Raw genomic sequence first — 20,287 nt, forward strand, 5'->3', positions numbered from 1 at the left:
CAATGTAACAGTGGTTTCTGTTATGAGCAAACTGTGAATATCACAGCAGAGCAAATGAGACATGAAATTAGATTGTCTTTTTGTCCTGGGAGGAAAGCTATGTTTACCAAATGAGGTAAAGCCATCAATGTCATCATGACCGTGTCCTCAAAAGCATCCTTTCAATCAACCTCCTGACTGAGTTACGACAGTCATGTGTAAAAATATGATACTTGAATTTATAATTCTGTTTGGCAACACACACTGTACCCTTTACATACATACCCACACAGACACATGTGTGGGAGGATGCCAATAGGCATGGTCATGTTTGTGTGTGTTTGTCAGTGTGTGCGTGTGTAGAAGTGTATCTACATGTTTCAGGATGTGTGACTGATCGCTCCATTGTAAGGAAGTGCCCTAAGACAGCAAGCAGACCTGTTAAGGATGCCCATGTCCTGTCTGGACCCATGAATCATGCCCACCCACCCGGCTTAGCTAGACAAAAGCAATACCTTTCAGAGTGAAGCCCACAGGAGGACAGAGGATATACGACACTGTGTGTTTAGGGGGTTATTGTTGTTTCAAAAGGAGGTGGGCTGAGAGTGACAGAGATTAGAACAAGGAGTCAATGAAGCCGCCTCGGTTCATCTGCCGCTGCCTCGGACTCTCTCATTGGGGACAAAGAATTATAGTGAAGCCTCACGCTTATTCTAGGTAATGTCATATGTGTGTTGGTGTGTGTTTGTGTGTGTGTGTGCACGATGTGGTGTGATATGCATGCGAGTTAGGTGTGCGTGTGTGTGTGTGTGTGTGTCTCATACAGGCTGCGTCGGGTACTGTTGAGGCCACAGGGGCTCCAGGGTCGCCAGTGCCAGGTGATGGAGGGGGCGGGCCGTCCTAGGGCGGTGCAGGTCAGCGTCTGAGTGCTGCCGCTCAGGTACGGGCTGGACGGGGCTGCCACCTCCTTCTCATGGATCTGTGGGGGGACTGAGAGAGAGAGAGAGAGAGAGAAGGGGGGGGAGGGAGAGAGAGAGAGAGAGAGAGGGGGAGAGAGAGAGAGAGAGAGAGAGAGAGAGAGGGGGGGGGGAGGGGAGAGGGAGAGAGAGAGAGAGAGAGAGAGAGGGGGGGGAGGGGAGAGAGAGGGAGAGAGAGAGAGAGAGAGAGAGAGAGAGAGAGAGAGAGAGAGAGAGAGAGAGAGAGAGAGGGGGGGGGGGAGAGGGAGAGAGAGAGAGAGAGAGAGAGAGAGAGAGAGAGGGGGGGAGGGAGAGAGAGAGAGAGAGAGAGAGAGAGCGAGAGAGAGAGAGAGAGAGAGAGCGAGAGAGAGAGAGAGAGAGAGAGAGAGAGAGAGAGAGAGAGAGAGAGAGAGAGAGAGAGAGAGAGAGAGAGAGAGAGAGCGCGAGAGAGAGAGAGAGAGAGAGAGAGAGAGAGAGAGAGAGAGAGAGAGAGAGAGAGAGAGAGAATAGACAATTCTACTGTCACACAATAAGCTCAGCCAGGAGGAGGCGGAGAAAGGCAGGAGAAAAGGTCTCAGACGTCGTCATGATCTCAACTGGTTCTTTCCCATCCCTGAGGTGACCGGACAGGGCATAGTCCTGTAGCTGTATTGGACCCGAGCCATTAAATGCCCAGTAGGTCACATTCATATCACTTGAAAAAGAAGAAGCCAAGGTGTTCTCCTGATCTCATGCCAGGCTTGTCAGAGCAGACTACCGTTGATGATGAGGGTGTAGGTGAGCCTCTTCTCCAGGGACAAGGCCTTGCTCCTCAGGACCACTGTGTAGTTCCCAGAATCTTCCTGGCAAACGTCCCTGATCTCCAGATACTGGTGCTGCCTCATCCTGTTGAACTCGGGGCGCCTGGTTATCAATTTCCCGTCTTTATACCTGTTCAGCACACACACACACAACACACATAAACACACACAAACGCACACACAAAAGATTCACAGGAAAATGAAATACAAATCTTATCAAACAACATGAGAAAAAAAAGTTGTCGGATTAAACGGAAATGTCAACTGTCTGATAGTGGCTGTCAGGACGTGACAGCTCCAACAGTCTCCAGGCAATCAACCGCTGCAGTCTTACCACAGGGTCTCTGGTGTAGGGTAGGCAGACACCTTCACCAGCAGCTTCAGGCTCTTCTGCCCAGCGGTGGCCTCCAGCAGGGGGCCGTTCCTGTAGTCCAGGCTGATGAAGGGCTTCTCTGGAGGACAGACACACCGTCCATCAAGGCTGTCAAATGCCACCCCTCCCCCCGTTTTGAGACATCTCTGGATGCTCTGTGGAGCCGGAGGATTTATGAGGATGTACTATACCTGCCTGTTGACAATGGGTCAGCAGTTCTTACCGTGAACTATGACCTGGGTTGCCAGGTCCAGAGTTTTCTCCATGCTGATGGCAGAGCAGGTGTAGGAGCCCATGTCTGTGATGTTGACACTGTGGACGGTCAGGATGCTGACTGCCTCTGTGAAGCTGGCTAGGGAGGTCCTCTGGTGGTGGATGCTAACAGAGCTGTTTGTCTAGACAGTGCAAACTCGGGTTAGATCGCAGTTGCACTTCCCTGACTAAGTCACACTAGTAAGACTGAGGTTATTATAGAGCTAACCAGGTGTATTTGTTCTGCCAATTACAAAAGAATGCCAAAATCATTTGATTAAATATGATCTCTGGCAGCCATGATGGTTCTTTGTCAAGTACCTGTTTGCCAGGGTAGGACCACTGGAAGTTCAAGCCTGTGTTGAACTCCACCGAGGCCGTGCAGTTCAAAGTGAGGGCCTCTCCCACTATCAACTCCACAGAGGACTCTGGAAATAGCTTGACGTCGTAAATCAGACTTCCTGTCCAGGTGGGAGGAACGGAGAGTGAGTGAGAGAGATAGAGAGATAGAGACAGAGATAGAGAGATCATACATATGTTCAGAGATTACCACAAGATTCAAACCTGGTCATCAGAGCAGATTCAAACCTGGTCATCAGAGCAGATTCAAACCTGGTCATGGGCCCTTCTCACGTCCTTTACATGTTTTTTCAACTGCTTTCTGCTTTGTGTCCTGTCAGTCTCCACTCCTGACGTGACAGACCTGCTCTGAGGACTTGTGGAGACCTATCCAGTCAACTAAAGAGTAAACTTGTGAAAGTATGAGCTGCTTAGAAGCATCGGAACGTTGGCACAGCTCCCTCTCTTAAGTGTGTAACTGAAGACCATCTGCCTGTGCTGTCATTGGACCAGAGCAGCCGCCCAGGGCCCACGTCTGAGGATGATAACGTCTCGGAGCGCGAGAGCGTCTGTTTGTTTTACTGCTCCATCAGCACCTCCATGTGACGGCGCGGCGAAAGGCAAGTTTTCAGTTTGTCCTCGGGGCGGTGGGCCTGTTGCTCTTGGCCCAGAGCTGGGGTATGAGTTACCTTCACATCTGAACAGTGAGAGATGAATGATCTCATTGAACAACACTGGGACTCGGGGTCTCTCAGAGTTCACGCTGGAGGAAACAGGAGGGAGCAGCATGGCTGACGGTTGCCTCCTCATCTTAGTTTCAGTCCAACCATTCTCTTCATTCTGCATTTTTTCCCTCTTGATATTATGGACATTTTAGATCTTGGTAGAGTGTACTAGATAGTGTACTAGTGTGTGTGTGTGTGTGTATGATAGAGAGTACTAGGTAGAATGTTCTAGGTAGAATGTTCTAGGTAGCGTGTACTAGGTAGAGTCAGTGCTGTAGTACCTGTGGAGTGGACCAGGTAGTAAGTGGATTCATGTTCCTTTCCCAGTACGGTGGTTCTGCAGAAGAACCCAATGAGGTAAGGTCGGGTGTCCAGCACCAGTCTGGGTACCAACCAACCCTGCTTGCTGTCCCAACTCATCCCCTCTTCCTCCAGAGGCATAGGGTTTGGCCACTGGACACACACACGCAACACAACACACAGGGTAAACCTCTTACTTATAGCACAGAATATGGACCTAGAGGGTCCTGAGCGTGGAGAGAGAGAAAAGAACAGAGCTAACCAGATACAGGGTGACGTTGAGATCGGGGGCGGTGACCAAACATGGAACGACTATATGTGAGGACGACCCGGTGATGAAGATGGTCTCCAGGTTGTTGTCGTTGGAGAGGCCGCTTCTCTTGAGGAAGGGCTCCTGGGGGTCTGAGATAAAGGGACACAGGTGCGTTAGGGGCCGTCTACACATACCACATATTAGAAATGAAAAAAAGACGCCAGTGAAAGTCAGACCTCCCTGCACCGTCGGACATTTTTAAGGCCGTCGGCACGCAACTCTGACAGGTTTGTTCGAAGCGTCTTAAAACACGGTGTGTGACGACGTCTTTGTAAGCATGAAGTGGCCCTCGGGTTGTCACGGAGACCCCAATCGGCCGCAGCCGTGTGATAAGCAGTGAGACTGGGCTGCAGAAGTTTCAGCAGCAGCATGCTGTGTGAGGACTGGGGCTTTGTCTGGAGTGTGGAACACAACCCGGCTCCCAACAGGGCGTCTTCACAAAGTAAAACAACACGAGCTGAAAATAAAACGACACCCGGGATCTGGAGGGCAGCTAATCCCCCACACTAAACATAAGAGACTCCACCTTAGGATGCTGCTAAATGGCTAATGTTCTCTCCCTCTGGAAAGCACCTTGATGTTCCTTGTTTTACGGTTATAATAGACCAGAAACACAGATTGTGACAGTCATTTCCATGGCCATTTAGCAGCATTCAGATAGTGGTTTTCCTCATTCTACAAGTCATTTGCTCCCACACTGTGGAACAGGCTATTAAGAGAAGAACTAATCTCTGTGTGTCTTCCTGTCTGATAGAACCCTACAATTTTCTGGCTCGCATTGTAGCAATATTCTGTGATCGGTACCTGCTCAGTTTTTTCTCCTCTTCCTAAGGTTTCATTATTCTAAAACTTGAACTTATTTTCCATAGAGCTCAAAGCAATCACTCCAAGCAGCAAGAAGCCCAAACATTTGAACAGAATGGCTTATGTTTCTTTCCCGGGGAGGGCATGAGACACAGATAAAACTGAACAAATACACAACCACTCAGACTTGGAGCTCCTCAAGATAAATCACCACAGGTGTGACGCTGAAGGGAGTTTAGAGAGTGGCATTAGAATCTCCACAAACCTCACACACCTCAAGCAAGAACAGTATGTGTGTGTGTGTGTGTGTGTGTTTGTGTCTACATGTGTCAGTGTGTACCTGCATGTGTACACTGTCTGTATGGGTGTAGCTGGAGTGCTGTGAGGCAGGGCAGGATAAGTGAACCCACATGTGTCTCCTCTCATCCTGCAGAGTGGGGGTCTAATTTACAGCCGTGGTTTCAGCTGGTTGTGTTCAGCCCCCTGGTAAGATCTGTGGAAAACTGCTCCGGCACCTTGTCAGGAGGAGGCACTGACCGCCAATGTGAGTGGACCTGAGTGGACTGGTCAAGGGATTTACCTACATGACAATCACCCTCCATGAGACGTTCTCACGCTCTCTCACCCAGCCTCCCTTACCCTCCCTCCTTCACCCTGTCTCTTCTTTCTCACCCTTTCATCCTCCCACTCTCCCTTGTAATCCCTTGCTCCCTACCGACTCTCCTTCACCCTCCCTCACTTTCCCCTTCCCATCTCACACACCCTCCCTCCCTCCATCCTCCCACGCATCCCTCCCCAGCAGAGAGAGAAATAAACGGGGTTAGCCCTGGAGGCAGGTTTGGTTGGAGAAGCATAGGGCATCTCCCTCCGTGACAAACCAACCCGACTAAAGATCTCTCAGCTTGATGGGAGTTATTGGAACATGAATGGAGCATCACTGAGATGGAGTATGAGAAAGGCTGCAGTTATTTGTCCCCCTAGTTCAGAGATTATCAGAGCCTGCGTGGACTACAAATGCTGTCCACTGAAGATGGATGGAGCTGAGATTGGCCTCGCCGGCCTAGGGTCCTGAAAACGAGTTAGAGGTGATTTATGGTGACATATTTGTAATCTCAGCGGGGACGCTGGTATAATGTCCTGCTTTATTACATCTTGAATCTTACATTTATTCATCATTAGGAGCCTTAACTCCAGCCAACTTCAAGCACCAAGTCAACAACACAGATGCCTAATATTTTAAGGGTTTGCTTTGTGAACACGAGATCTGGTGTCTGTAATTAGAGTGTACATCCTGAAGAAGAGAAAGCAGAGGAAGACAGCCTGACCAGCCGAGTGGAACTGGTCAAGTCAGGACACTATAACAAGCCTGGGGGCGCCCCTGTGGCTCACAGGGTAGACCACAAACCAAATGGACTGAGGCCTCACCGCAGGGGCGCCGGGTTCAATTCTGGCCTGCGCCACTTCCTACATTGTCTTCTGGAAACTCTGAGACACATAAATTCACTGCTGTCTGTAAAGCCCTTCTATATGAACCGGACTTACCGCTCACGAACACATAGACACTGACCGCGGTGGTGCCATCGATGATGGCCTTGATGTCCCGGTAGTAGCAGCGGTAGTAGCCAGTGTCATTGACCCTGGCGCCGCTCAGGACCAGGGTCTTGCAGTACGGTCTCCCGGGCTCCCCCCGGCACTCCTTCACCCAGACGGCTCTCTGCCCGGGGGCCCCGGTGGGCGCCAGCTGAGCCTGGCGGTCCGTCAGCTCCTGCCCCATCAGAGTGTGCTCAGGCCAGGCCCATGTCAGCGTACGCTGCCCCCTGTAGAGGCCGCATGGAGGCACAGGTCATTCGTCAACTCAGCTCAGTGAGACAAAGGTAAGCAGAGAGACGATTTAGAAGAAGAAAAAAAAAGTTTGGTGAGTGTGTTTTGGGTTTTAGTGTGTGTGATAATACTTGTGCGTGTGTGTGTGTGTGCTTGTGTATGGTGACGTGTGTGTCTGTATTGAATGTTTATCACATCCAGTACTCCACACACCTCCTGTGTGCTTTGTCAAACAAACTCAGTTATGGGGGACACAATATACCAGGGGCCATATGAATGAGATTGAGTAAAACCATTACGGAGAGCTGAAAAATGATAGCTATGCTGGCTCACCGTACCTCCACAGACTACAAATGTTCACATCTGCTGGGAAGGCCACAAAGAACCGGCGGGAATTGACTTTTTTCCAAGACGGGAACAACTGATAGATTTGCCTATTTAAAATCCCCAATGAATAGGGCCTATCTATCCCATTGCACATTGGCGAAGACCAAATGACGGAAATAAACCTGATTTCCTGGTTAACAAGGTTGCGAACCACAGAGCTTGGTTTGAGAGCTGGCCATATGAGGTTGAAAATGCACACTTCTATTCATGAATCACACTGAGAAGCAGCCAACAATATCATCAGCTTTCCAAAGACATGCTTCTTGCTACCGCAGAGAAAAATTTTGTATAGCACAGGCTGGGATTGCTGTTGCGGGCAAGATGTTGTGAGGATAAATATAAAAAGATAAATCTAAATTGAATCATATCTTTGGTCAATCTGGATCATAACATTGCAGGCTGTGTTTTAGGAGAGACATTTTGCACATTGGCCTCTGACCATCACCCTAGGACATGGCTGTTGTTACCACTGCTGTTGGGTTGGTATGTAAGACCCATTCTCCTGTGAGTGGGCGCAGAAGCAGGGAAGTTCAAATTGTACAATGCAAATCACTGCAAAATTGAAACTTGGAGAAATGTGATTTACTGCATTCCAGGCTTTACTTGAATAATACATTCCAGCCATCTCGACACTGTGATGACCTGTGGGTGATATCATATATTGGAGTCTAAGTCAATATTATTGCTTTGTTTTTCACAGCGTGCACTGTACTTGCTCAGTCTCACAGCCTCTCTTACTTTCTCCCCCTTTCCCTCTCTCCCTCCCTCTTATTCTCTCTCCTTCTCCCTCTCTCCGTCTCTCCTTCACACACATACACACACACACCACACACACACACACACACACACACACACAGACAGAGCGTACATCACCTGCATGTAATAGTCAGTGTTTCCTGGGCGTGAATCACAACGTCGTCTCTGGGCTTGTCAAGAATGGGCGGAGTCATAGAGTATCCAATCACCAGACCTGAAGGGACCAAACAGAGGTCTTGTATTAGACCTGCACAGAATCACATTTCAAAGACTAATAACTGTTTCAGGGCCCGGAGGGTTTGATAGCACCGCTGTTAGACGCTGCCCAACCCATCTACCGTCACATCAACCTGAAATCTAATGAGACAGCAGAGCACGCCATCCAATGTTATTCATTACGTTTACCCACTGTAAGGCAATCTGCAGGAGAGCATGGTTTGGAGAACGCAGACCAATCACGGCAGGGTTTGCGAATGGCAACGCTGTCGTCCTACAACAGCCAGTCAGAACCAAACAGCTGTCAGATTCATTCCAGCTTCTGAGGGACTGTGGGGGTGGACGGATCTGGATTATCACTCGCCAGCCTGGTCCAGCACCCTCACTCATTCCTATATAAACCTGGATCCATGATGTACGCCTGGGTATCCATAGAGACGGAGACCCAGTCTTGCAGTATGGAGTTCTTAAATCACCCTCAGATGACTCTTCTCAGGGTAAAAAAGACAAAAGTAACATGCATTACCTTATTGTAAGTTGCCCTACTTAGAGGTGGAGCAAAAACAATTTCAGGGGTATCATTTGAAATCATTGTTTGTAGAAAAATTCTAAAGCAATTTAGTTGAATTGCACTTTCAGGACTATAGAACCCATAACAATAGAGCCATAATCTTGATTTACTGAACCCAGAAATGTAATAAGCTCATCACCAATGAAAAAGCTTGACTGCTGTCCAAAAATGTGCTTCATTTGTTTTCCATGCGCACACATGCACTCACACACACTCCCATTGTATCCATCCCTCTGACCAGCAGCACAAACAAGCCTTATTTCACAACCATCATCCATGACCTCACGCGAATCCAAATCTGACTCTCTGGACGATGTCGCCCTCCGTCCAGAGAACATTCCTCTCTGGCATCCTGCTGCTTCAAGAGCACAATACAACATGGCCAACGCTCTGTAAATATGTCATGCTCAGCAATGTACATGTTTACAAGGAAGGATAGTAGCGAGAGATTGGCACGGTGAGTCTGGGGGAACCTTGTAACCTCCAAACCCAGCTCCAGTCCAGTTACAAGGATGCTGAAGGTATGCGTGAGGCTGCTTTGTAGGGCCTGGCTTTGTAGAAGTGGTCATATGGGTTATGGTGAGGCTTGGAGAAAAGTTTGGTTGTCCAGCTTTTTTGAGGTGCCCTTAGCTGTTCACATCTAGCTCCTTTGTGTCACTGATTTATGGCACTAATAACAGCCTGAACCAGCGCGCCATGATAATACGGGGCCTGTGGTTCCAGAAACGAGATATCACACTCACATTAGTTGAGCCTTTCAGAAGAACGCCACAAAACTACACATTGTAAAACCCACTGTCTTTTAATCATGGTTTTGATCTTTTAAAACCATTCCTTACAGAAGAGACTGGATGAAGCCAGTGGAGGGATGTCTGGTATCTTTTTACTGACGGAAACAAACAGAGGTTGGTGGAGGCAGGAAAACTAGGTGGAGGCAGGGTGACTAGGAGGACACAGGGTGGTTAGGTGGAGGCAGGGTGGAGACTGGGTGGTTAGGTGGAGGCAGGGTGGAGACAGGGTGGCTGGGTGGAGGCAGGGTGACTAGGAGGACACAGGGTGGTTAGGTGGAGGCAGGGTGGAGACTGGGTGGTTAGGTGGAGGCAGGGTGGAGACTGGGTGGTTAGGTGGAGGCAGGGTGGAGACAGGGTGGCTGGGTGGAGGCAGGGTGACTAGGAGGACACAGGGTGGTTAGGTGGAGGCAGGGTGGAGACTGGGTGGTTAGGTGGAGGCAGGGTGGAGACAGGGTGGCTGGGTGGAGGCAGGGTGACTAGGAGGACACAGGGTGGCTGGGTGGAGGCAGGAAGACGGGGGCGGCTCATGAAAGAATCCCAGCTGCCTCTAACAGCAGGCTGTTCCTGCATCCGCTCCCAGAGAACCACTCTGCTCTCTGCTCACACAGGCTGGCCTGTCAATCTGCCTTTGTCAGTCAGTGTGTCAGTCAGTCTGGAAGTCTGCCTGTCAGCCTGCCTGTCTACGTACTGGACTAGGGCTCCCTGTGTTGTGTGGTCATGGGGCCCTGTTAGATAAACATGCAGAGGGCATGTGAGGGGCTGTGGGGGACAGTGAGGGAGGAACTCCCACCACCATGGCTCACACCTCCTCTATTTCTAGAACAGCCCATTTCCTGCCCTGTCTGAAAGAGGGAAACAACAGAATTCCTCTCAATGCCCCCCCCACCCCCCCCCCCTCCCTCCCATCCCAGGGCCACTGGGGGCCTCCCTCCTTCCCCTTGTCCTAACACCCACTCCCTCAAGGTCTCCCCTGACCAGAGTGGACCCCTGACCTGGCTGATTCAACACATCATCATTGCAGGCGGCAGTCCACAAAGCAAACTGTCAATCATCTTGCAAAAACACACATATTACTATATATGATCTCTAAGAGCAGTGCAATGAAAGTGGATGATTCAGCGATAGACCAACCAAAATAGCAGTCTCTCATCAGAGGTTAATCTATGGGGGGTTGGCAGCTGCAGAGACAGTATCTGGGAAATCACAGAGCAAGCCTGTGAGAAGCCAGGGATATGTATGGAATGTGATCAAGCTCTCTTCTACTGGCAGAATGGAATTCGGCAGGAGTGGAGCGTAGAGTGCTGGTTCTGTGGTGGTGGAGCTTGCTACAGACCACAAACAGTTGCCTGCTTGACACTCAGTTAGGAGATAGTAGCTTTTTTCACACATCTAAACCCTGACAGACTGCAACATTTTAAATCTTTCTCAAATGTCAAAGACATACCAAGCCTTTAGGGGGCAATGACAGGGAGAGTGCTAGAGAATTCTTCACGGGGGAAGTCACGGTATCAAACACAGGAGACAGACATCTTTTACCTTTTTTAGATTGTGCCGAACCACGACTGAGTGTGCTACTAATTGTCTGACTTAATTCGAGTATAGAACAGGAGACGTACGTTATGTGATGTCACACCATAGTGAAGCAAGCCTCACACCACACCATCACACACAGAACATGGAAGCCTCGTTTTTCTGTGATGCAGTTCCATCACACATTCTCCTAAAGATTTTCCTCTATGATCTGATGAACCCTGAGGGCTCCCGTGGACCAGCCAAGCCAGAGGCGTGTGGGGTGGATGCAAAACTGGTGGTCCCTCCACAGGTCCTTTAGTGCAGTGGTTCCCAACCCTGGTCCTCGGTACCCTCTGTCCTGCATGTTTTAGATGTTTCCCTGCCCCAACACACCTGATTCAAATGAATGGGTCCAGCTCTGCAGAAACCTGTTAACGACCATTCATTTGAATCAGGTGTGTTGGGGCAGGGAAAGGTCTAAAAGATGCAGGACAGGGGGTCCCGAGGACCAGGGTTGAAAACCACTGCTTTAGTGTGTGACATCATGTGGTTCTGAAGACTTAGACACCTCTCTTCTCCCTTCCTCTCATCTCTTTTCCTCTCCCTCTCTTCTCCTCATTTACTCTCCCTTCCTCTCCTCACCTAGCATGTGACATAGTTGGAGTTGGATGCCAGATGTCAATATATTCCATATGTATGCTATACCATTTGTCTCCAAACTGCCAGAGGTCTTCGTATTTGGGAGTGGTCATGTGAGGAGAGATGCTGTCAGGCTTTCAGTTAGATATATAGCTCTACCTAATATAAAATGAAAACCACAAATGTCTTAAAATTTATGTACACGCAACCACCCAGCCCCTGCCAAAAAGTTATCCCATTTCCAGCTTCAGACCTGCAGATATTGTGTTTTGCAGTTATCATACTCACACTCCTTGAACAGGAGTTTCATGACGGAGAGAGATGTGCATTGTTCCAAACATTATCGTTCAGGAACGTTTGAGAGAGCCATAAATCTGTCTGACTAGGGTGGCAGCATTACACACACAAACCCCTTGAGATTCCAAAACACCTCAAACAAAACGTTCAGAAACAGGCACACATCCAGAGCTTTGCTCTCAGCCAGTTTTCAGTCAGCACATGTAGTTTGTTGTGTGTTTTGTAGTGTGTACAGTGCACACTTGTAGTGTGTTTTAGCATACAGGAGCAGTCCCAGTGCTAGAGTTGGCTTTGAATGCACCACGACACCACATGTCTGCATCAGCACAACGGTAGAGACAAACTCAGTAGGTTATTTTGAAACTTCTCAGTAAATTACAACTATAACTTTATAGGGTTGCGGGTACACTTTTGTGTCATTGAATTCATTTTTTTCTTTTATTAAAATGTCTGGGCTGCAATTAAGCGGTTAACATAAATGTTCCAATTTTCATATCGGAAGTGGTTTCTTGACATGAATGGAAGCTCAGATGCAGCAAATTTCAAAGTGTTAAAGATTTACTCCAGCAGTGTTCATTTTACTCATTGAGTGTTTATATAGGTCCATTCTCATCATAATAAATACTACTGGAGTTAAATGAACATGACAGGCATGTTTGCCAGTTCACTATAACTGAGGTGCCGGAGCCGTGAGTAGGAGCTAGAGAAACAGTTTGGACTGGTTCCCCTCAGTTCCCATGCATTCCAGTGGTAGCTATCTTGATAAGCCAGGGCTCGAGGTGAGTTTGTGTTTGTGTAGACAAGAGCAACATTCTCCCTTTTAATCTGAAAAGATAAAACATAGCTCCTAAGGTCCTCTTCTCTTTCCCTCTTCATGTAATTCAAAGTGGCATAAACATAGTGTGTTTCTGGTTCCCTCTCCTGTACTGAAACAGATCCATGACTGTCCCACTAGGTCAGGGGTGGGCGGAAAACTCAGTGCTCTGAACGTTAAAACACTTTGCTGGCCTCATAAAAACAGAGAACAACAGGCTGTGTCTCTCTCATCTAAAAAAAACAGGTTTAGCGTTTACATCTTATGGCTGAACTGCAGTACACACATGGCATGGTGACTTATCTGAAATAGCTTCACTGTTTACACATACATCTTTGCACAACCATGAAAATACCTTTAAATTGAATTTGTGTAAACACACTGGGTTTTCACAAATTCTGGCCCGATCTCAGTTCTTACAGTGAACTAGGGATTGGCAGGACTGTCCGTACGACACGGTTTCATCGTACAGAGACCATTCATGGAGCAAAGCCTAGTCAATTCTATGGCACAGTGCATTGCTCTGGAGAAATGTGATTACTCCATTGTTGTGAAAGCCCATTCTCTCGATAGAAATTATCGCACTCTCTCTCTTTCCCGCTCTCTCACACACACTCTCTCCTTCACTCTCGCACACGCTCTCTCTGTGTCCCAGCCTCAGCACCAGCTGGGTCTTGCTGCCATATATACATACAGCTTTTATTGGACAAACTAAACATATCCCTCAAGCCGATAATGTTTAAACAGTCATGACAAAAGGGAGGCAAAATTATAAATACAGGACGCAGTCACGGAGTGAAATACAATTATGATTAAAGCAATGAAACTAACTCCTGCACTCAGAACTTAGTCTACTGTAATGTATCTAGCCATGAGACATGAAGTTCTTGGCTGGTTTCTTCCTTTCTGGATGCATGGATTCATGGACGTGGTGGTGTGACTGGATTGTATAGCCCTGATTGTATCTGTTCACAGCACAGTATGTGCATTCTCTGCTCTCTGGGGTGTGTCCCACAAACACCTGGCTCCCAGAGTAACATTAAAAGGATGTTTGTGCCCATCTGTCAACAGAAATATGTCAACATGCATGCTGTGACATATTTCTGACTGAAGATATTCCATTCATATCCTTTTCTCACAAAAAAGAAGTTGTGGAACTCGCACGTGACTCTCCAACTAAACCTAGAATCGCTGCACGCCGGCTGTAACATAAAAAGCAATTCTTCAAACCACCGTTAAACCATTGAAGCACGCCACTTCGGATTGTGCTTTAATCCTCCATTGTTCTTGCTCTCCAGCTGTAACGTACACATGCAGGTTTGACTTCTGAGCTCCGGAGCTCCAACAACATGCATTAGTCTCTGTCAGGAGCACCAGGGGTTCTGCTGCCCGGCCCATCCAACCACAGAGGCACCCAGGCAGACTGCAGATAAATCACAGCCGGACTAGTGAGACAGGCCTGGATGACACAGGCTTTATGACACATAACCAAACTGAGTTTCTCTGTGACAGAGGGGTAGATAGACACGGCATTGGAGAATCAAAGGTAGGCGTGAAGTGAAAGGCTTTGCTCCTCATAAGCTACAGGGGAGGAGACATTAAAGGTTTTGGGTGCAGCAAGTCTATTTTTTTTAATCCCTGAGAAATTTCCTGTTTTCTTGATGGCTTTTTTTTCACTCGCTTCCTTCTTTCATGGACAGAGGGAGAGGTGTTGCTGTTAGGGCTTCCTTGCTTCTCTGTAGTTTTGTCTCTGATCAGTCACATCACAGACACAGGAAGGAGGGACGCTTCGTATCAACAAATCACATGCTTTCTACGAGTCACAGTTTAGCAGAGTAGACATTACTGCAGTTTTAAGGCCCCTCAAATACACACAAATACTTTCACGCTTCTCATAAACCACCTGATTTTAAGTGAACACAAAGACTTCATCTGTATGTCATCAAGGCCTAACCCTTGAGCTTGGTCCTGGCTTTCTTTGAGGTTTACGTGAGTGGTTGAATCCGCCATCAGCATCAATCAGTGCTTCTTTTTACAGGGCTGTTACATGAGAGGTCAGGGTTTTAGTGTGCAAGGGGCATTTGACCCAATAAAGATGGACTGAAAAGTCTCTGCTGTTAAATTTCGCTTTGCTACACTCAGCTAGCCACTTCAGTGGCAGCCTCAAGATGCCAAAAACAAACAGGGGCCGTTCTAATTCTCTATGTAGTTATCCTTATTTTTAGACTGCTATACCTATATTGAATTAGTAGAGGATTCTACATGCTATTGACAAATTGTACAAATCCACATGGGCCATTGTAACAAAAACAAAAACTGTGTCACTTCAACTAAACTCTTTCGAATAACAACACATTTTAATCTTCATGCAGCATTATCACATTATCACTACAATGTCACAGTGTGTGGGCCTGAGGCCAGGGTCGGTCTGCCTGGAGACTCTGAAATAGGCCATTGTGTGCAGTCGGGGCTGGGAGGCCGGCCAGGAGGGCAGCCAGGCCACAGAACAGACCTGCTCCCTTGGTTGTGGAGTCAGCATCCCCCCTCTACTTCCTACGATGGACACTGGCAACACCTACAGACGGCGACCTGACTGAGAAGACATTCCCTCACCAGCTCTCTCCCCGTCTCACGCTTTCTCAATGCTTTGTCTCTCTCCTTCTCTTTCAGTCTCTTCTCACTCCTTCCCCCCCCCCTCTCTCTCTCTCTCCATGTGCCTTTCATCCCCCTTTTCACTCTACCTAAAAAAGCATTAACGTCCACTTCCTCTGTCATCTGTGTTCAAGGCCGGAGCGGGCAGGCGGCTGCCAGGCTGCCTGACAGGCTTTGATTTCATTGTGGTTCTGCGTGGGTTGAGAGGTGACATCTCCGGCGTCCCAGTCCTGCACTGCAGCCGTGTCTGTCCATGCTGAACCCTCCCACATCCTGCCAGAGGAGGGGTGTGACACAAGGATATGGGGGCTGATGTCCATCTGGGCAGGTTTCCTGTGTCCCATCCCCCCGTCCCTGACTACATCTTCCTGTACCTGCCTCAGAGGAACACCAGACACCTCTGCCGCTTCCTCTACGCCGCAGCGCTTTTTTTTCTTTTTGACGTGTCATCATTTCTATCACTGAGAAATCATTTTCCATGCTGGGAAGAGCAACGAACGCATTCCGGCCGACGCCGTCTTCTCTGCGTCGCCGACTTGTGCCTCTGTCGGGAAACATGGAAAATATTTGCACGGATCTGAGCAGCAGCAGGTATCTGGTGGCTTGGCCCTGACCCTCTGTGCTTAGAGGAGAGCAGCAAGCGGTCTGCGAACCAGGCTTTGAGGATCCCTTCTACAGGTCCTGTTACGTAATTGGAAGTGATGCGGCCCATAAACAAGTCTCTCCGTCTGAGTCAGACGTCCCAGGGAGCTAAATAAACACAGAGGCTCAAGTCGCCACGCAGAGAAAACAAGGCCAGCAGTGGGGAGTGGGCCGGGTCAGAGAATGGGCGTTTAAGACCAAAGGTGGGAAACTGCCAATTTCCTCAAGCCAGGCCAACGCTCTCTTTCCCATGAACCTGGAGCGACCGTGTCAGCGACAGTGTAAGAGAAATCACTGAGCAATGAAGGCTTGAACTTGCTAGCCAATCAAAAACCATAAGGCCTGCCGCCTGGGAGCAGATAGCAGTTGAACCATAATGGCGATGATCGCTCTCCTTAAACTGATAAGTGTTCCAAAATGATGCTTGTTCCTAAGCAACACAAGACTCTCTGAGTGCTGTGGGATCTGAGATCATGCTGCCTGCTCTGGGATTCGGTTTCTGCCTTTGAATGAGGCTAGGGGTCAGAAACGCAGGCCATGAAAAGCTAGATGCAATTTTCCTTTAATATGTGCAGGTGCAGCTTACAATCAATGAGCAGTGCTTCAACGTAGCACAGACATGGAGCACGGTTGGACCCTTCTCCCAATGCACTTTGCTGGCAGGTCTAGCTTCCTCAAGCACTAGCCCCAATCATTCACAACTTGGCACAGTTAATAATTGATGTCAGAAACGTTTACTCCCTCGTAACGAAGCACCACACATATTTGACCGTTTTTATCTTGACTTCAATTTGTTGACAGACAAACTAAATATTAGAGAGGCATTTTCTCACCACATCGACCTCAGTAATGATATACATTTATGTACGTGCATGGACCGAAAACTATCAAATTCCATCTTCAGTTTGACTGTTTGAGTTAATTATGGATGACACTAACAAACACATTGGTTTACCAATAAGAGAAAAGTGCTTCCGGATTTGAAACCGTCCTGCCCACAGCCCACTCTTTGCTCATTTGAGGAAAATGTATTCTGGGGTCAAAACAAAGTTCAACATCATTAAAATCCACCATTGTTCCAGGCTCTGTACTGCCACCAGCCTAATATGAAACACTTCGACTTCAGGAAGATACACGCCAAGGAAACTAACACAAGACCGATTTACCTGGTTGAGCATGGAGATTGATTTTAGTCTGTGTTGAATGTTCACCCACCGAGATTCATGTTGAATCTGTCATCACTGTGAAATATCAGCCTCATACCACATAATATTTATCCTCACTCTGCAAACCAGAGAGAGACACTGTGGTAAAGATGCTTGCCAGCATTAGTTTACATTTTAGGCATTTACATTTAGTCATTTAGCAGACGCTCTTATCCAGAGCGACTTACAGTAAGTACAGGCACATTCCCCCCAAGGCCCAAGGAAACAAGCACGGCAGGGAATCAATCCGGCAACTGATTACTTGCCCGACTCCCTCACCGCTCAGCCATCTGACTCCAGTCTACTATTAAGGTTTCCCATCGCGGCCAACAGTCAGAGTCCAGTTTGAGTCTGGATCAGAGGTTCATTACTTTTTATAATGAGCTACAATAACCACTCTTTAATAAGGAGCTGCTAATTGACTGTTATTGTTGGGTTGGGCAAAAAGGGGGGTCCATCAAACCAATCCTGTCACAGCAGAGGAGGAGACAGGGCAGAGGTCGGAGAAACAGTGAGAAGCCATGCCATGTGCTTCTCATTAGTGCACATATCAAACACAGACACATATCAGAGTTTTCCAGAAGCTGCTGGTTATTGTTCATACTGAAAGAACCCATCTTTTCTCCCCAACCCCCTCCAGGGGTGTCGGGCCACGTGTATCTAGCAGCCGTTGACGGGTATTCTGTAGAAGCGGGCTCTCCTCCACCCTCGAGGGCCTTGCTCTCACACACCTGCGATGAGTGAGGGAGGCACGGCAACCGACACATTCTCTATTCATTTGGGCTTATTGTTGAGTGCTTCCCACACGGAATAGAAGCATTCCACTCTCTTCAGAGAACCTCCCAGCTGACTAAACCAGATTCTGGAGGACAGCCTGCGAGGTTCTGAGAGAGCTCTGTCAGAGGAGCATAGAGGTGAACTCTTCAGAGCAGTGCTGAGAATAGGGAGGCTGTTGTTTAAGGCTAAAACAAACCTAATGCCTAAGACGGATGGCTGGAATAATACTCAATCTTGAGAGTCGGATTTCTGGGATGATCTGATCAAGCAGAAGTATGCATACAGAAAACACCGGGCTAGCAGTGATATGAACACCGCTCCCAGGGCACAAAGAAAACTGGCCCTCCATATTCTAAAATCATAGGATTACACCAAACATGCCAGGAACGCTGGTGAGATACTAGAGGCAAGGCACTCGGGGTGAGGCTGTTCAAATGATACGATAAATTAAAGTAACGTCCAACATCATCATGGTTTAATTGAGAAGAAACCTTAAGTAATAACAAACAGTGATGTCCAGGCCTCTAAGAATAGAAAGTAGTCCTTGGACTGCCAGGTTTGTGTTTGTCCATCATCCTATCCTTCTGCCCCAATGACAGTGAAAGACTATATGATTGGGAACACTCCGGAGGAGCATTTTCAAGTAAACCAAGTGAACAACAGGCTGTTCTGACCTTACACACTTCCAGTGGAACAGCTTGTACATTACATATCAAGGCAGGGGCCCAGTCACATTGTCCATCCATTTCTCAAAAGCAATCAAATCAGCCGACAGCTTGCGTACGCATATGAAAGGAAAAAGAGTGTAACAATCTCTGGAGGGATGATTTGGGTAACCATATGGCCGTTTTCCCTCACAAAGTATTCCCTGTTCTTTGTAAGCAGCTGTTCACCAGCAATCAGTGATGGATAACTCTCTGCCTCCGACCTGCATGTTCAATTTTGGGCAAAACTTTAAACTGGGTCAAACAATATCTTCCTGCTTGGCTACAGTTGTAAATTCTAAATGCTGATTTGGATAAGTATTTAATTGACTAATACAGGCCCAATGAGTTCCTGCAGAGCAAAATCTTAGGACAGACACATTATGTCGTTAAATCCAACTAGAGAACATTTGTCCTGGCTGTTTCTGTAATGAATACATAGTATGGGTGGAATTTGAAGATATTGATTGGTTGAATATTAACATTAAAACGATAAACTGTTCCCTTAGTGATTACTTTTCAACCGTCCATAATCTGCTGGCCACTAAACTCAAGATGAAAAACAGGATGGGCGACCTCCCCCTAGTGACTAACGGTGCGCTGCAAATAACATCGAAGCCATTATGTGTCAAATCAATTCACCTTTCTCCGCAGAGACCATCACACAACAGGCCTAGAGGCAACCGTTAGCCCATTCATTTGAATCAATAATTAATCACACATTCCCATAAACCTTTTGGAAATGTTATTTTTTATTTATTTTTGCATCTTATAGTAAACGGACAGTTGTGTATTCAAAACAAAAGCCACACGGATCCAGGATTAATATAAATATATATATATATATTTATTTTTTTTACTAAGAAAAAAAAAAAGTTAATTTGTTGTGTTAAAGTAATGACCTAATTGCTACCATCAAATGCTAATTAGTCCGCTAGCACCCAGACAACTGCAACCAATTAATTAAACTCGATTTATTTATAAAAAATTACATTAAGCTAAAGTAGCCTAGACGGTTGTACTTTGTGGCTTAATTATACGTATTCAATTTGCATGACCGTTAAAATAGATACACATAAACTGCATCTGAAAGCCCACTCCACCACCTTCCCTAAAAACCCTGTTGCTATTAACTGGTCCAAAAACTTTTAGGTAAATAATGTCTTATCTCTCACCTGAAGCATAAGCGAACACAATCCAAATCCGACAGAAAAACGTTAAATCTCTCTTCATTTCCAATCTCCAGTCCTCGAAGTTATCCGATATTTAATAACTAACTCGGGTTGTGCTGATTAGTCTAGGAACAGCGAAGAAGGGGTAAAGTTAACTCCGTGAATGGAAACTCTCAGGTGAACTACCCTCTGTAAAAACCGCGTGTCTCAGAACAGAAAAGAGGATGTGCAAGATGTGTAAGAGAAGAGCTACACACTTTTCTTGTGGAAAGGATGCATAAAGGTCTGAATAGATTTACAATGATTTCCCTTTCCCTTGCTCGTGACTGGGGCGCACACATACCCACCCTTCTCGTTCATAAAATAGGCATGCTTCCAGTCGCATTGGAAGAATCGCTTAACACCCATGACAAATTTCCTTCCTGGTGTAAATATCTAATTTCTCCACTCGTCCATTGAGCACTGTGATCTCCTGTTGCTCTTTAAACTT

General features: G+C 47.3%; 1 protein-coding gene across 1 annotated transcript in view; it reads right to left on the reverse strand.

Moving 5' to 3' along the window:
- Positions 1–20,093, reverse strand: part of flt4 (fms related receptor tyrosine kinase 4) — a 29,908-nt gene extending 9,815 nt beyond the window's left edge. Inside the window, exons 1-10 of the mRNA XM_084692230.1 lie at positions 19,801–20,093; positions 7,923–8,019; positions 6,384–6,658; positions 3,987–4,126; positions 3,706–3,877; positions 2,682–2,821; positions 2,332–2,503; positions 2,070–2,187; positions 1,693–1,865; positions 804–969 (exon numbers count right to left, since the gene is read on the reverse strand). Coding sequence (XP_084548356.1) covers positions 804–969; positions 1,693–1,865; positions 2,070–2,187; positions 2,332–2,503; positions 2,682–2,821; positions 3,706–3,877; positions 3,987–4,126; positions 6,384–6,658; positions 7,923–8,019; positions 19,801–19,858 — 1,511 coding nt within the window. The 5' untranslated portion in view covers positions 19,859–20,093. The remainder of the gene's footprint in view (positions 1–803; positions 970–1,692; positions 1,866–2,069; positions 2,188–2,331; positions 2,504–2,681; positions 2,822–3,705; positions 3,878–3,986; positions 4,127–6,383; positions 6,659–7,922; positions 8,020–19,800) is intronic.
- Between the last annotated feature and the right edge of the window lie 194 nt (positions 20,094–20,287).

The sequence above is a fragment of the Hypomesus nipponensis genome, chromosome 1 (genome assembly GCF_054491055.1).
Source record: "Hypomesus nipponensis isolate SF chromosome 1, ASM5449105v1, whole genome shotgun sequence".
In the NCBI taxonomy this organism is placed as follows: Eukaryota; Metazoa; Chordata; class Actinopteri; order Osmeriformes; family Osmeridae; genus Hypomesus; species Hypomesus nipponensis.